The following is a 14,604-nucleotide window of genomic DNA, read 5'->3' as shown; positions in this document are numbered from 1 at the left end:
CATGTCTGTGGAGAACATTCTTCTGTACAAAGGCTTTACCACATTGATTACATTCATAAGGTTTCTCTCCAGTATGAATTCTTTCATGTCTGTGAAGATCACTCTTCTGTACAAAGGCTTTGCCACATTGATTACATTGATAGGGTTTTTCTCCAGTATGAATTCTTTCATGACTAAGAAGATAACTCTTCTGTGCAAAAGCTTTACCACATTCATGACATTCATAGGGTTTCTCTCCAGTATGAATTCTTTCATGACTGAGAAGACTATTCTTCCCTCTAAAGGCTTTACCACATTCATTACATTTATAGGATTTCTCTCCAGTATGAAATCTTTCATGACTGTGAAGGCTTCCCTTCTCTGCAAAGGCTTTACCACATTGATTACATTTATAGGGTTTCTCTCCAGTGTAACTTCTATTATGTATTATGAGACATGCAAAGGCTTTATCACATTGCTGAGATTCATACCTTTTCTCCCTAGTTTGAATTCTATGTACTTGATGAAGACTGTGATATGCAAAGCTTTTATATCTTTGATTATACTCACAGAGTTTTCCTTTCAAATGAGTTCTTTGGTATTTTAAAGAGCAATCACATCTAAAGGCTTTATTGCATTGATTATACTCATAGAGATTCTCTTCATTATTGGGTGTTTGGTGTGTTTGAATATGCCTGTAATAGCTAAAACCTTCAGTAGATGACTCACATTTATTATTTTCTCTTAACATATGAGTTTTTTCACATCCTTGAAGAGAACTTGAAGAACTCAGAGTTGGACCACATTGATTGCATCTATAACATTTTCTTATACTGTGATCCACACTACATGTGCACAGTGAACCAGAAGAGAGAGATGAATTTCCATATTCCTGGTACTCATTTTCTCCAATGAGAGTTTGTTGATCAATTCCCACTGAAGCTGGAAAACCAGTTAATTGTAAACTTGTATCACAGTCATCATGTCTTCTCATAGTGGGGACTACCACATATCTTCCAGTTGTTCTGAGAGAGACTGAAGTGCAATACTTCTTTCCATGTCCCTTATGCTCACATGAATTGTATCCAGAGTGACACATGATATCCCTGGTAAAGAAGATAACAAATAAAGGTTTCCACATTGCACTCACATAATCAAATGTTTTGTGTGTGATACAGATGTAGAATAGAGATACATGTTTATACATCTCCAAGTCACTCATAAAGTGCTCCTCTCGTTAAACTATGCTAAATCACTCACTACAAGAAAATGAGGAACACTGGCTTTAATATGGAAGCTTTACTTATAAAAGGTCTTGGACATACCCAATCTCCTCATCATTGTGTATACCTTATATGATACATGGAAGGCATGACAGTAAGTGGATGGACAGTCCTACAACATGCCTCTTACATGGCTATGATTGAAACTGTGACATCTATTGTGGCATCGTTTGCCTGTCTTGTCTTTAAAGGTGTTGGTGGAAATGTGTGAATGCTGTGGCCACACATGTGTGTTTCTGACAGGTTTTGAAGGCCTGAGTTTATGTGTCCTGAATGTGTCTTGCTAATTGGATGTTTTGAAACCTATAAGGCTTGTGACTCCAGATTGAAACTGTGCTGGAGAACATCACGTGGTCTGCCACTACTCTAATTACAGGCAGCCAGCCACCTGGGCAGGTGCCATTATGGTTAAGGTCAGAGAGAGAGGTGAATGACTTCACAGCCATCTTTAGGAAGGGTGACCATATAGCCAGCCGCCATTTTGATTGAGGTTAAAGATACTTCACCACCATCTTTAGAAAGGGTAACCACTTGGACTGGGCCCACCAAGGAGACATTAGGTCTCCAATAGAATTGAATTAAGATATATTTCTGTTTGATAATTCCTGTGGTTAGGATACATTTATGTTTGATAATTCCTGTCCTGTTCCTGTCTGTTCTCTCTGTTCCTGTCTGCTCTAACACCCTGAACTACTACATAAATGTCTCCAGCCAGTTTGTTCTGTTTGGTCCCCCCTCCTTTCGTCCCTCCAACCAGAGCTCCACCGCCACCGCCACCACCACCTGTCCTGGCCTAAAAACAAGTTTTATGAAAGTAGGATTTAAAACAATGCTGATTTTGACAATTGATATTGAAACTAAATTGTTTGCAACATTAAAACTTAGTTTTGTCCTATATATCTTAGGATCACCGCTAAAAACTACAGACTGAATCTTCTTGCTTTTACTAACATTGGTAAGCTATAACTAATTGGGTAAACTGTATGTCCAGACTTAACTTATATATGCCTTCAAATTTAAGCCTAAACATTTGTCTAATTTAGATATACCTAACATTCTCAAACATCCTTAGAGATCTGAGAATATGGCATTTAATATAAAAGCTTTTTATGAGAGACATGCCAACTCCTGGAAGCATCTTGTATCTTCTCCAAAAAGATGGATGGCCACAGCACAACTTCCACCGGGAGACTTGCTCAAATGTAACAAAGCCAGCCACACAGCAAAAAGCTGCTTTACACCTTTAAGTGCTGCTGAAATCATGTCCAGACTATGAATAAGTTGAGCAATGGAGGAACAATTGTCCCACTCTGCCAAGATAGGTAGGCCAATCTCCCCAAATTTCTACTCCACAGAGAATCTGTTGGATCCTCTGGGTTTGGCATCTGAACAAGTGCTACCTCTGGGACTTGTCCCCCAGTGACCACGGAGAGACTTGGGACAGCCTGGGTAACTGGAAAGCTGGCTCATTCCTGCTCATTTACTTATCCTTCTCAGATCTGATTGTGTTTGATGACCAGGGTACTAGTAGATTTGCCAGTTTAACAGAACCCCCAATCCCAAGGCTACAAGCACCTTAGTATCTCATTAGTAAGTTTCCTATTAAAAATACATACAAGTGTGCCTCATTCACAGACTGCATGGTACAGGATAAACTGGTTTCGGATATAATTTCAGAGGTTCAAAGTTTTAGCTTTGATAAATGCAATTTTGATAAACTGATAAAGCACTGATTATAAACAGTCTTCAGGGGTCCTTAAATTTTGGTGGATTTTACTGGTCCAGCTTTTAGAGCTAGGTTAGCATTAAAGAGGATATAGAACCCTGCAGGCATGTTCAACTCCCTCCTCCTTCACTCACACAACTTCCTTTGTTCAGTGAATTTAGACTTAAAACTGTTCATGCCTTAACCCAAGGCCATAGCTTTTTACCATGTCACCAAGATATAAATCTGTTCCAGTAGTTTTACAGACACCTGAGGGTTCCTGGGAAAAGGGCTGGACTACTTTGTAAAGAAGTCTGGCCTGATGGAAACTAATATTACTTTGCAGAGCCTATTTTTGAGCATATTCTGTAGGTTCACTCTTCCTGCCTGGGCCAAAGCCAAACCCTCAGGGGCCCTCCACATACACCAGCCCCTGCAACAGCTCTGAATGCAAACCAAGCAAGGGCACCAAGTAGGGGAATAATAACAGGTTGATTTCACCCAACTGCCCACTCATAAAAAGCTCTATATTTCTTAACTCTTATGACACATTCACAGGATGGATGTTCTCCAAACCTCCAGGGAAACAGCAGATGCTATGGCTCCAGCACTCCTGGAACACATCATCCCTAGATTTGCCATGCCGTCTCCCCAAGCTCCTGGCACTTCACTGCTGATATCACCTCTCTAGGCACAAGTGGGCAACTAACCAGCAACTGAAACCTAGATTTACAAGACGTCCCAATTAAGGGCATATCTGCCCTCATGCCTCACTCATTCACCCTTGACTCTTTTGTACAACCAGGACACTTCTCAGTTCCATTCTTTCTGGCAGTCTTCCTACTACCAATGGGTAGCCCCATTCAGAGGGCCAGTGATAATAATCTATTTTTTTCTCCTAGCATCTTGCATTCTGTCTCCTCAAGAACAGATTCCTGTGCCTGGAGGTGGTGGCACACACCTTTAATCCCAGCACTCAGGAGGCAGAGGCAGGCAGATCTCTGTGAATTCAACGCCAGCCTGGCAACAGAGTAAGTTCCCGGAAAGGTACCAAACCTACACAGAGAAACCATGTCTCAAAAAAACAAAAAAAAAAAAAAAAGAACAGGTTCCTGAGGTCTCCTGGATGGCAGCTATCCAAATGCTGCTCCACCCATAACCCCTGCTGAGCATGGGCCCACCCCAATCCCAACTCCTCCTTCCCCACATCATCCCATGCCAGCAGGAAACAGACAGACTTGAACCTGCACCCATATAGACCCAAAAAGGTTGGGAGTTTGGAATCTCTAACTCAGGGAGCCCCATTCCACAAAGCCCACAACTGGCGGCTCCTCCCCCCGAGATGCCTGGGACCATGTCCATGCCTACTGGCTATTTAAGACCCGGCCCATAGATCTGCCATGGGTGCTCTCCTATTCTGTCTCCTGACTTCCTGAGAGCCCCTGAAAGTACGCTGATTTGCTATGCCTTGTTTATTAAATCTGAATTTATTAATTTGGTTTAATTTGACATACTGCATCAGTGATGGAGGAAGCCAACAACCGGGGATCTGATACTTATCACACACATACATATATACAAGCTTGCACATGAAAATTACCTTCCATTTCTTCTACAGCTCTGACAATGTTCTTCAATATTATGGTCTTCCCATTTGTAACCTAAAATACAGTATCAGAAAATGTATGTGATATATTACTGGAAATTAGGCACACTTGAAATTACTATCTTTCATGAAACTTACAACCATGACTGATTTATTCACCAGATTCTCCCCCCTTTCATATGCGAAATCACAGAAGAGCACCAATCCAAAGAAAAAAAGCTTATCCCCTTAAGCTAAAAAGTGACAGAAAACTCACATTCTTACCTATACAAGTGAGGTTCCAGTAGGTTTCCAGCATCACATCTTTGTAGAGACTCTTCTGGGAAGGATCCAGCAAAGCCCACTCTTCATGAGTGAAGTTCACATGCACATCCTCATAGGTCACTGCATCCTAAAGTATCCCACATATGTACATAATAGAAATGGTGAGACTGACTGCATTGTACATATAGACTTCATTGAGAATATATTTACATAACTCTGTGTGCTTGATACATTCTATGACATGGGTCAGTAAATATCAAATGTAGTCACCAACTCATTTTAAAAGGAAACATCAAAAGAGAATGACACCTTCCATTTCAGTGCCTAAAGAATAGAATATGGCACAGCAGGAGAAATGCCTAGGAATATATACAGAGAGACATGCAAACAGAGTAACTATTTAGTATACATCAGCAGAATTTTATCAAAGTTATTAACTTCAAGAAAGGATGGGCAATAAGGGTGTGGTGGTGCACACCTCTAATCCCAAACCTCGGGAGGCAGAGACAGGTGAAACCCTGAGATTTTCAAGCCTGCCTGGTTATGTAGAGATTGCCAGGACAGCCAAAGGTTCATAGCGAGACCCTGTCTCAAACTAAAAAACAGAAAGCACTCAAGCCTCACTCAAAATTCCTCCACAGAGTTAAACATTCCCGCCAGTTCTGCTCTTGTCTATCATAAGCTGGAGTGACCCTTATTGAACTGTAAGGCTAATAATTCCCAGGAAGGAAAGCATTTTTACTCAGTTGCTGTCTAACAGATTAATGAGTTCTCAAGAACATTAGTAAAGTAAATGCTGATCCTAAAACAGTAAAACAAACACCAAAAGGGAGGGAGTATAGACAGATGGGTCAACAGATAAGATAACACATTTGAAAATAATGTAAAAGTGTAAAAACATACACAAAGGTAGAGACAATATTACACATCAACAATTCAGTGATTCAGGAGATCACTATTAATTTCATGAATGAATGCATTTTTGCTCTGAAAAATGACACCAATGCCAAAGTTCAAAAGTCATGACATGGGTAAAGTTCAGCACAAGAGCAAATGCCTGACATGTACAAAAACCTGATTCAATCTGCCAAAAATATAAACATAAAAATATCAGGCAAGAAATAGGGATTGACAAGGAAAAGCAATTACTTCTACTTTACCTTACATTATTTAAGAATGGAGTCTCTATTGTTGGTGATGGCATGCCTACTTGAGAAGGAAGGGGGCTGCTCACTTTCAAAAAAACAAAGGAATGTGCTCACATTCAGCACACTACCTGGAAGGTTTTTCATTCAACCCACAACATTTTGACACAGGTCATGACAGGCTAACAGTCAAACCATGATGCAAAATGTATTTAGTCTGATTTCATAGATTCACATGTTATGTAACAGTCCCAATACTGTTTGAATGTCCACAGTTTCTTCTGACATGCAAGGAGGTCTCTTGACTATGACCTCATGTAATAAATAACAAATCATGAATCATATCAACCCAAACACAACGGCACAGAATATACATTTCCCTTTCAAGGAATTAAGGAAAGATTGGACCAAGGCAAGTCTGAAACCATGCAGGGCAAACACCAAACATCTAATGATAATGTTTTAGTCCATGATCATCATGGGAAGAAGCATGGCAGCCAGCAGGGAGATGTCGGGCAGGAGAAGAAGCTGAGAGTTCTATATCTTGATCAGCAGGCAGCAGAAGGAGACTGAGGCACACTTGGTCTAGCTTGAGCATTTGAGACCCCAAAGACCACAGCCACAGTACTCACTTCCTCCAACAAGGCCACATATATTCCAACAAGACCACAACTCCTAATAGTGCCCCTTCCCATAGGCCAAGCTTCAGACATGAGTCTATGGGGCCATTCCTATTCAAACCCCACCAGGGCTACCTTTGACATTTACTGCCTAGTGCCTAGAGGGATCTGACACCTCCAATCCCAAGGAAACAAATTAGAAAGTCACCTGTTCTGTCACTTCTGGAGGTAAGTCTTGTTGAAGTGCCTTCTGTTTGGACATAGCAGAGGTCAGATGTAGATGCTGATTCAGTGTCTAGGAACCATGTCATTCATCACCGGATAGCTCTGTCTGTTCAGGTGTATGAATATGTGATAGCCACCCTAGTTGTTTTTATTGCATGTCTGTCTCTCTGTGTATATGTCTCTACATGGGTGTCTATGTGTTTCTATCAGGTTTGCTTCCCTGTATTGACCAGGGGTTTTTTCTGGTGTGAAACTCTCCTCCACCCAGGTGGAGACAAGTGCTTTCTCCTGTTGGGGACCCAAATCCTTTTGGCTCTGCCAGGTTACCCAGAGGTGAAAAAATAGTCGCCACCTCTCCCACTCCAGGAGCAGAAGCACTAGCTTGTATTGTGCTTGATTCCTGCTCACATTCAGTGTTGGTCCCTGTGAGGAAATGGGAAGGGCTACTGTAGGGTAAAAGGACCAGCAAAAGAAACCCACCTTGGTCCTGAAACCAGAGACAGTGATAGAAACTCACCCTGGATCTGAAACCAGAGACAGTAATAGAAACCCACCTTGACCCTGAACTCAGAGCCAGTGAAAGAAACACTTTGGCCCTGAACCCAGAACCAAAGAAATATACCCTGACCCTGAAACTAGAGCCAAAGAAACACATTTTTGTTTTGGAACCCGAGGTAGTAATAGAAATACACCCTGGTCCTGACTAGAGCCAAAGGCTACAAAGGGCCAGTGAAAGACACACACATGTTGGCTTTGAAACCAGAGCCAAATATGACCCTGACCAACTGAACACAAAACCAACCAATCCTGAGCACAAAATCTAGCCAATCTGAGCTTGTCCAGGCTCAAGGGGATCAAAATCTGACCAATTCCCTCCCTGAAAATCTTCTCCCTGGATAAACTCCGCCCCTAAGAAGCCCTACATAATCCCCTGTGCCTGTTCAGGTATCAGCTGTCCTCCACGCTGGCAGAGGCAGCCACGCTCCCGGACACCTCAGTCCCAGTACAGTTCTTTCTTGAAAGTGTTTTGGGTGAAGATCTTTCACCAGCACAGAGCAGAGTCTCTGCTGGGAAGCTCCCTTAGGGGGCAGAGCAGAAGAAGAAACAGACACCTCTGCTGGGAAACTCCAATGGGAGTGGAGATAAGTAACAACTTTTCCCAGGAGCCAGAGCAGATTGCTACATTTCTGCAGGGGTTTCCCCTTTAGCAGAGTGAAGCAGAAGAAGCAACATCTTAGACAGGAGCTAAGAAGAAACGCATTACCTCTGCTGGGAAACTCCTTTAGCTCAGCAGAGCAGAGCTCAACTGTAGAGTGCCACATCCTGAGGGGAGGCCATAACCCACCAGAAGCCAGCTTTGAGTATTGCCTGACTTCCAGACAAGTCAGGATACCTTTCTCCTCACAGCTGTAGGTATCCATGATGCCTTCCCTTCACAACTGTAGATACAGCCTGACTTCCTGACATGTCAGGATACCCTTCCCTCCAGGGATGTAACACTTGCAGGTATAGCCTGACTTCCCAACAAGTCAGGATACACTTCCTTCCGGAGCTCTAACAAAGGCAGCCAGGCCACTAGTCCAGGCCCCAACACCCACGGCCATCTAAGCAGAATGCACACAGGTCAGGGGAAATAGTTCCTCAGATGAGCATTTCCTCCACTTCATGCCTGCTCTAAGAAGTTCCAGGGAAAGGGAAAAGTTCTCCAGGGCTGAGCCCTAAGAAAAAGAGGAAGTTCCACTACTTTCTCTTCCATAATTTGTGTCTCTTTCCAAGCAGTGATCTGTAAACCTGGTGTGCTGAAGTGTGACTGCTGTAGATGATGGCATGAAGCTGTATTTCTAACTGGAGAGAAGTGCCTGCCACACAAGGCACAAAGGTTTTAAATTTTACTTAACTGTTTTGTCTGTTTGGGTTGTTTTGTGTTTTGGGGTTTTTTTGGTTCTTGTTGGTTTTTTTTTTTTTTTTTTGCGTGTGTGTGTGTGTGTGTGTGTGTGTGAGAGAGAGAGAGAGAGAGAGAGAGAGAGAGAGAGAGAGAGACAGAAAGACAGAGACAGAGAGAGAGAGACAGAGAGAGACAGAGAGAGAGAGAGAGAACAAACTGATGGGTACTGTATAGTCCTAGATGTCCTGGAACTCGCGTTATAGATCAGGCTGGCCTCAAATTCTTAGATCTGCCAGCCTCTGCCTCCCAAGTACTAGGATTAAAAGCATGTAACACTACCACTGATTTAATTATTTTAACAAATTAAACCCAAAAGTCTTCAGTCCAGCAAACATGGAGAGACACAAATCTGTCTGATTACAGCCCAGAGAAGGCTCAATTGGGAGAAAATGGGGCCAAGCAACATGTTGTGTCTGGGGACTGAGGAGAAGGTGACAGACCTGGATGACAACAACTGGCTTCAACAGTTACAGTCAGTTGGGGAAACACATGGATGGACTCAACTGTCTCTGGTTGGGGTCATGGAATTCTTTCCTCTGTTCCCTAGCTGCATGGGGCCTACCTGCCTAGACACAAGGACCATCTCCTCCTACATACATGCAAACCTAATTAAAGAGTCTTTTTAAGGAAAGGGTGTAACAGTGCACATTTAACCATGGAGAATGGGGATGCCACTGGAACTGTGCCTGATGGAGAAGGGGCTTCCTTAGCAGGGAGCAGGACTAACCTTGAGTAGAAAGCAACCAAGTGGTTTGCTGTCATCTTGGCTATTATGTGAATATTATATTACAATACAGAATTTGAGCCATAGATCTGGCAAAAGTCCAATTAAATTCTAACAATTTATGCTAAGAACAAATTGGATGAGAAAAGTTTATCATGAATGAAAAAATGACCAACACATGACTGAATAAATAGTACATACACACAGTGACCATCTGACTTTAAACTTTGAATGCAACTGCAATAACGACTGTACTGAACTGCGAGGTGGTGGCGGCACACACCTTTAAACCCAGAACTTGGGAGGCAGAAGCAGGAGGATCTCTGTGATTCTGAGGCCAGCCTGGTCTATAAAGAGAAATGCTGTCTCAAAAAAAAAGACTGCCTTCCCTGGAAACAGTAAAAACAGCGCATACACGCGCCCTGCACCATAACGTTGACAACAAGGATGTTTCCACACAAGGTTTCCCGCATCCCACGCTCTGCGCCTGCGCACCCGGGGGCGCCACGTAATTAGGTGGTCCCCTGGTTCCCGCCCAGCTCCCGGAAGTGGCATGGCCCTTATGTGACCTCACTGTGCTGGGCCGCTGTTTCCCACAGCCCCTGGACCCCACACCTGTTCCCAAGGCTCCTCCCCACATGGGGACGGCGGCCCCTCGCTCACCATGGCGGATTCCCAGCTCGCCGGGCTCTCCTCACAGCTCCCGGCAGCGGGTCACAGCACAGCACACGGAACACGAGGGTCTCCCTCCCTCAGTCGCGGAGGAGCTTAGGGAGCCTTCACCAAGGGGAATCGGAAGTACCCGCCCACATTCTGACTGGAAATCCATCTGGAAGCCATGATTGGCTAGTGTGCCTGAATGACAGGGGCAGCTCCCTTAGAGTCCCAGTGCAGTGAAAAGCTGCAGCTCGCCCGTTGTGGTGGCGCTCGCAGGTAGGATTTGCTGAAGGAAGCTTGGCAGGAAAATGACAAATTCGAGACCAGCCTGGGCTACAAATTTTAGGGCTGGAGAGATGGCTCAGAGGTTAAGACAACTGACTGTTCTTCCAGAGGTTCTGAGTTCAATTCCCAATCACCACGTGATGGCTCGCAGCCATCTATAATGAGATCTGGTGCCCTCTCCTGGCTTGCAGGCATACATGGAGGCAAAACGTTGTATACATAATAAATAAGTAAATCTCTTAAAAAAAAAAAAAAAAATACCCTGTAGTCGAGATCCTGAGCAGCTGTTGGAGAGGAACCGTGGCTTGATGAACTTTAAAAAAAAAAAAAAAAAAAAACAGATGCAGCTCTGTAGTTCCCAACTGTCCCAGACCTGCAGAGATTGGCATTGAAGCAGAAACTTGTACCTATACTGAAGAGTCGTTCCTGAACTTGTCCCTCACTGAGTAGACAACTCTCCATCTGCCCACCGGGTCTCTCTAGCATATGAAGATCATTAAACCATGTGCAGTGGAGTGATCCCCTCCCTCACAGCTGAAATGGTACCCAGTCCACCCAGTTCAAATATAAACCACCTGATTGATATTCACCAGGCACCAGCAATTTCAATAAGGCACACCCACGACTGCTCACACCTCTCTCAGCTGCACCTTGCCATCCAAACACTAACACTTGCCCAGCTTTCTATGGTGGCACTGACAGAGAACTGACAGAGAATAATAAAGTGTCTGGACTAAGGAGTTTCATGTACAAAGATTCATTCCTTCTCATCAAAGATTAATTATCAGCTGCTTGTAGATTCTTTCGGGAATCTGGGAGGGGACTATTAAGGGGCTGGACCCCCTTAGTCCTCAATAATGTGTCAGGGACAAGGACAGAATCTCTAGTTAATGGAAAAATACAGACCCCCCCCCCCATAAGACAGGGAACTAGATCATCTTACAGTCAGGTTGCCTAGCAACAGGACATTGAGTCAGAGCCCTTGACCCTTTCACCCTGTGAACATCCTATACAAACATCCTGTTAGCTTGCCCCACCCTATGCAAATAACAGCTTCTTGCTCCCCCCACCCTGCAGGAACTATATAAACCCTCCGGGAGAAAAATAAAGTTGCACCTTGATCAGAATCTAGACTTGCTGTATTTCCTTTGTATCTCCTGTCCCTACATACCCTCCTTAGAGTGGTCGAGTACCCCTTGAAGCCCTGCTGGCCGGGGCAATAATGTTCAATCTGGCCTATGATAGGATTTCTGGATCACATAATCTAGTTTCCCAACACTACTCATTTGTACCTCAACTTGGAAAATAACAGGGGGAGTCACATGCTAATGCTGATTATTGAATGGCTGCATGTTGGGAGCACAGAGGTGTCGCAGGCTTTCTTTTGAGCCAACAACCAGCTCCCACATCATGACACAGAGACTTATTAGTTATGAACGCTCGGCCTTATTTTATGCTTGTCCCACTCGCTCTTATGACTTAAGCTGTCAGAGCTTTTTACCTTTCATTCTGTATGCCCTATTTTCACTCTTCCTCGGTGGCTGGCAGGCTGGTGGCTGACTGACTTGCCTTAGGCGTCTCCTTCTCTTTCTCCCTCCTTGCTTCTCTCTCTTCTCTCATTCTCTCAGCTCTGCCTGTGTCCCGTACCATCTTACCTCAGGGATGAGGATGTGCAGTGCATTCTCAGCCAGATCCTGCAGATGCAGCAGATGCAGGCTCAGGGCTGCTGAGGACAGAGCTCAGCCGTTTAGTCTCTATCCTTCACTTCTACAGGCAAAAGCCTCAGGGACAACCTTCCCAGACCCCAGGGTATGTACAGGACTCATCATGCACTGGGGGCCCAGCCTGGGACCTTGCTGTCTTAGTTAGGGTTTCTATTGCTGCAACAAAACACTATGACCAAAAGGCAATTTGGGGAGAAAAAGGTTTATTTGGTTTATACTTCCAGATCACACTCCCTATTGGAGGAAGTCAGAACAGAAACTCCCACATGGCAGGATCCTGGAGGCAGAAGCTGATGCAGAGGCCATGGAGGGTGCTGCTTACTGGCTTGCTCAGCCTGCTTTCTTATAGAACCCAGGGCTAGCAGCCCAGGGATGGCACCACCCACAGTGGACTTGGCCTTCCCCCATTGATCACTAATTGAGAAAATGCCTTATAGCTGGACCTCATGGAGGCATTTCCTCACCATTTCCTCACTGAGGCACCTTCCTCTCTGATGAATTTAGCTTCTGCCAAGTTCACATACAAAGCCAGCCAATACAATTGACCCCTTGTCAACCTGACACATAAATACGTCACTTTTAAAGCCACAATACCTTTCTTATTCATCCTTTCTTATTCATCCCCAAGATGTCACATTAAAAATATAAATAACTTTAAAAGTCCCACAGTCTTTACAAATTCAAACACATTAAAATTTGAGTCCCTTAAAAATCCAAAGTCTCTCAACTGTGAGCTCCAGTAAAATACTGTTTTACTTCAAGAGGGAGAAATCAGGGCACCGTCACAATCAAATCAAAGCAAAACAAAGTTCCAACCGTCCAATGGCTGGGATCCACTCACTATCTTCTGGACTCCTCCAAATGTCTGGATCACTTCTCCAGCTCTGCCCTCTGTAGCACACACAGCTTGTCTTCCAGGCTCCAGCTGGCTCCACTCCACAGCTGCTGCTGTTCTTAGTGGTCATCCCATAGTACTGGCATCTCCAAAATGCTGGGGTCCTCTCTGCAACTGGGCTGCACTTTCACCAATAGCCTCTCATAGGCTCTCCTCATGGTGCCAAGCCTCAGCTTCTTTGTATGACCCCTTCAATCCTGGGCCTTCAACAGCTTTGAGGCAGCGCCTTTATCAATGACCTTTCCTGGCCTCTCACAGTGCCAAGCCTCTCAGCTGTTCCCCAGGACCCCTTCAAGTCACCACCTGGGTGATTTTGACACATTACCAAGTCCTGCTACCAGCACAGGGTACCATTTTGGCTGCTTCTGGAACACAGCTTCTCTATCCTCTCAGGAAACACTTCCCAGAAGATTTTCCCTCAGTGATTCAGTTCTCTTCTTAGTCACCGATAATTTCTTAGCTCGAGCTGACCAGCATCAAGTATCCCAGCAAAGCAAAGTTTCACTTTAGTAGTTCTGGTCCCTTGTTAGTCACAGCTGATTCTTCAACCCCAGCTAACCAGAACCACAGGATCTTAATTCAAAATAACAAATGGCCCTGATAGAGTTTTGTACTTCCCTCTGAAATGTCACAAGCCAGGCCCCAAAACTCTGTACTGCTCTCAACATTCTTGTCTCCCAAGCTCCCACAGAACATCCCACCATGCTCTTAGTTCCAAAGTCTTGCCACAACCCCTCCAAAAACACTGGCAGGTTTGTCACAGCAATACTCCACAATCCTGGTCCTAACTCATCCTAGTTAGGGTTCCTATTGTTGCAACAAAACACCATGACCAAAAAGCAATTTGGGGAGAAAAGGGTTAAATTGGCTTACACTTCCAGATCACACTCTACCACTGCAGGAAGTCAGAACAGGAACTCCCACAGGGCAGGACCCAGGAAGCAAGTGCTGATGCAGAGGTCATGGAGGGTGCTGCTTACTGGCTTGCTCCCCATGGCTTGCTCAGCCTGCTTTCTTACAGACCCCAAACACACTACCCAAGGAAGGCACCACCCACAGTGGACTGGACCCTCCCTAACTGATCACTAATTGAGAGAATGCCTTACAGCCAGATCTCATGGAAGCATTTCCTCAGCTGAGGCTCCTTCCTCTCTGATGACTCTAGCTTGTGTCAAGTTGACATCAAATCAGCTGGTACACTTACCGATGGTGCCCAACTGACCCCAGCACACATTGCCCCCTACACTCTGGGACTCTGATTCCCATCACTCTGCAACACTTGACATGTTACAGCTTCTGATATGCCACTGACATCACTACCGTCCACCCAGGAGTATAAGAGGAATCATAACCAGTGTGGACCACCAGGTGAGGGCAGCAATGGGGCAGGTAGGCTCAGAAGATAATTTGAGCTTCTGTACCCAAAACTCAGTTATGACAATAAACGTGAGTTCAATACGATATTTAAAGAAACCAGGGAGCTGGGGGTGCTGTCGCGTGTCTTTAATCCCAGCATCCAGAGAGGAGGGTGCGGGCAGAGGCAGGCA

The 14,604-nt window shown here is 44.6% G+C and overlaps 1 protein-coding gene across 1 annotated transcript in view; it reads right to left on the bottom strand.

Annotated features, from left to right (window-relative positions):
- The window catches only part of LOC131900701 (zinc finger protein 260-like), a 409,697-nt gene extending 399,437 nt beyond the window's left edge, over positions 1-10,260 (bottom strand). The window contains 3 exon segments of the mRNA XM_059252022.1: positions 4,568-4,628; positions 4,838-4,964; positions 10,160-10,260. Coding sequence (XP_059108005.1) covers positions 4,568-4,628; positions 4,838-4,964; positions 10,160-10,162 — 191 coding nt within the window. The 5' untranslated portion in view covers positions 10,163-10,260.
- Between the last annotated feature and the right edge of the window lie 4,344 nt (positions 10,261-14,604).

The sequence above is a fragment of the Peromyscus eremicus genome, unplaced genomic scaffold (assembly GCF_949786415.1).
Source record: "Peromyscus eremicus unplaced genomic scaffold, PerEre_H2_v1 PerEre#2#chr22_unloc_1, whole genome shotgun sequence".
NCBI classification, from domain to species: Eukaryota; Metazoa; Chordata; class Mammalia; order Rodentia; family Cricetidae; genus Peromyscus; species Peromyscus eremicus.
Note: the sequence above shows the minus strand (reverse complement) of the source record. Positions and strands in the feature narration are given on the sequence as shown.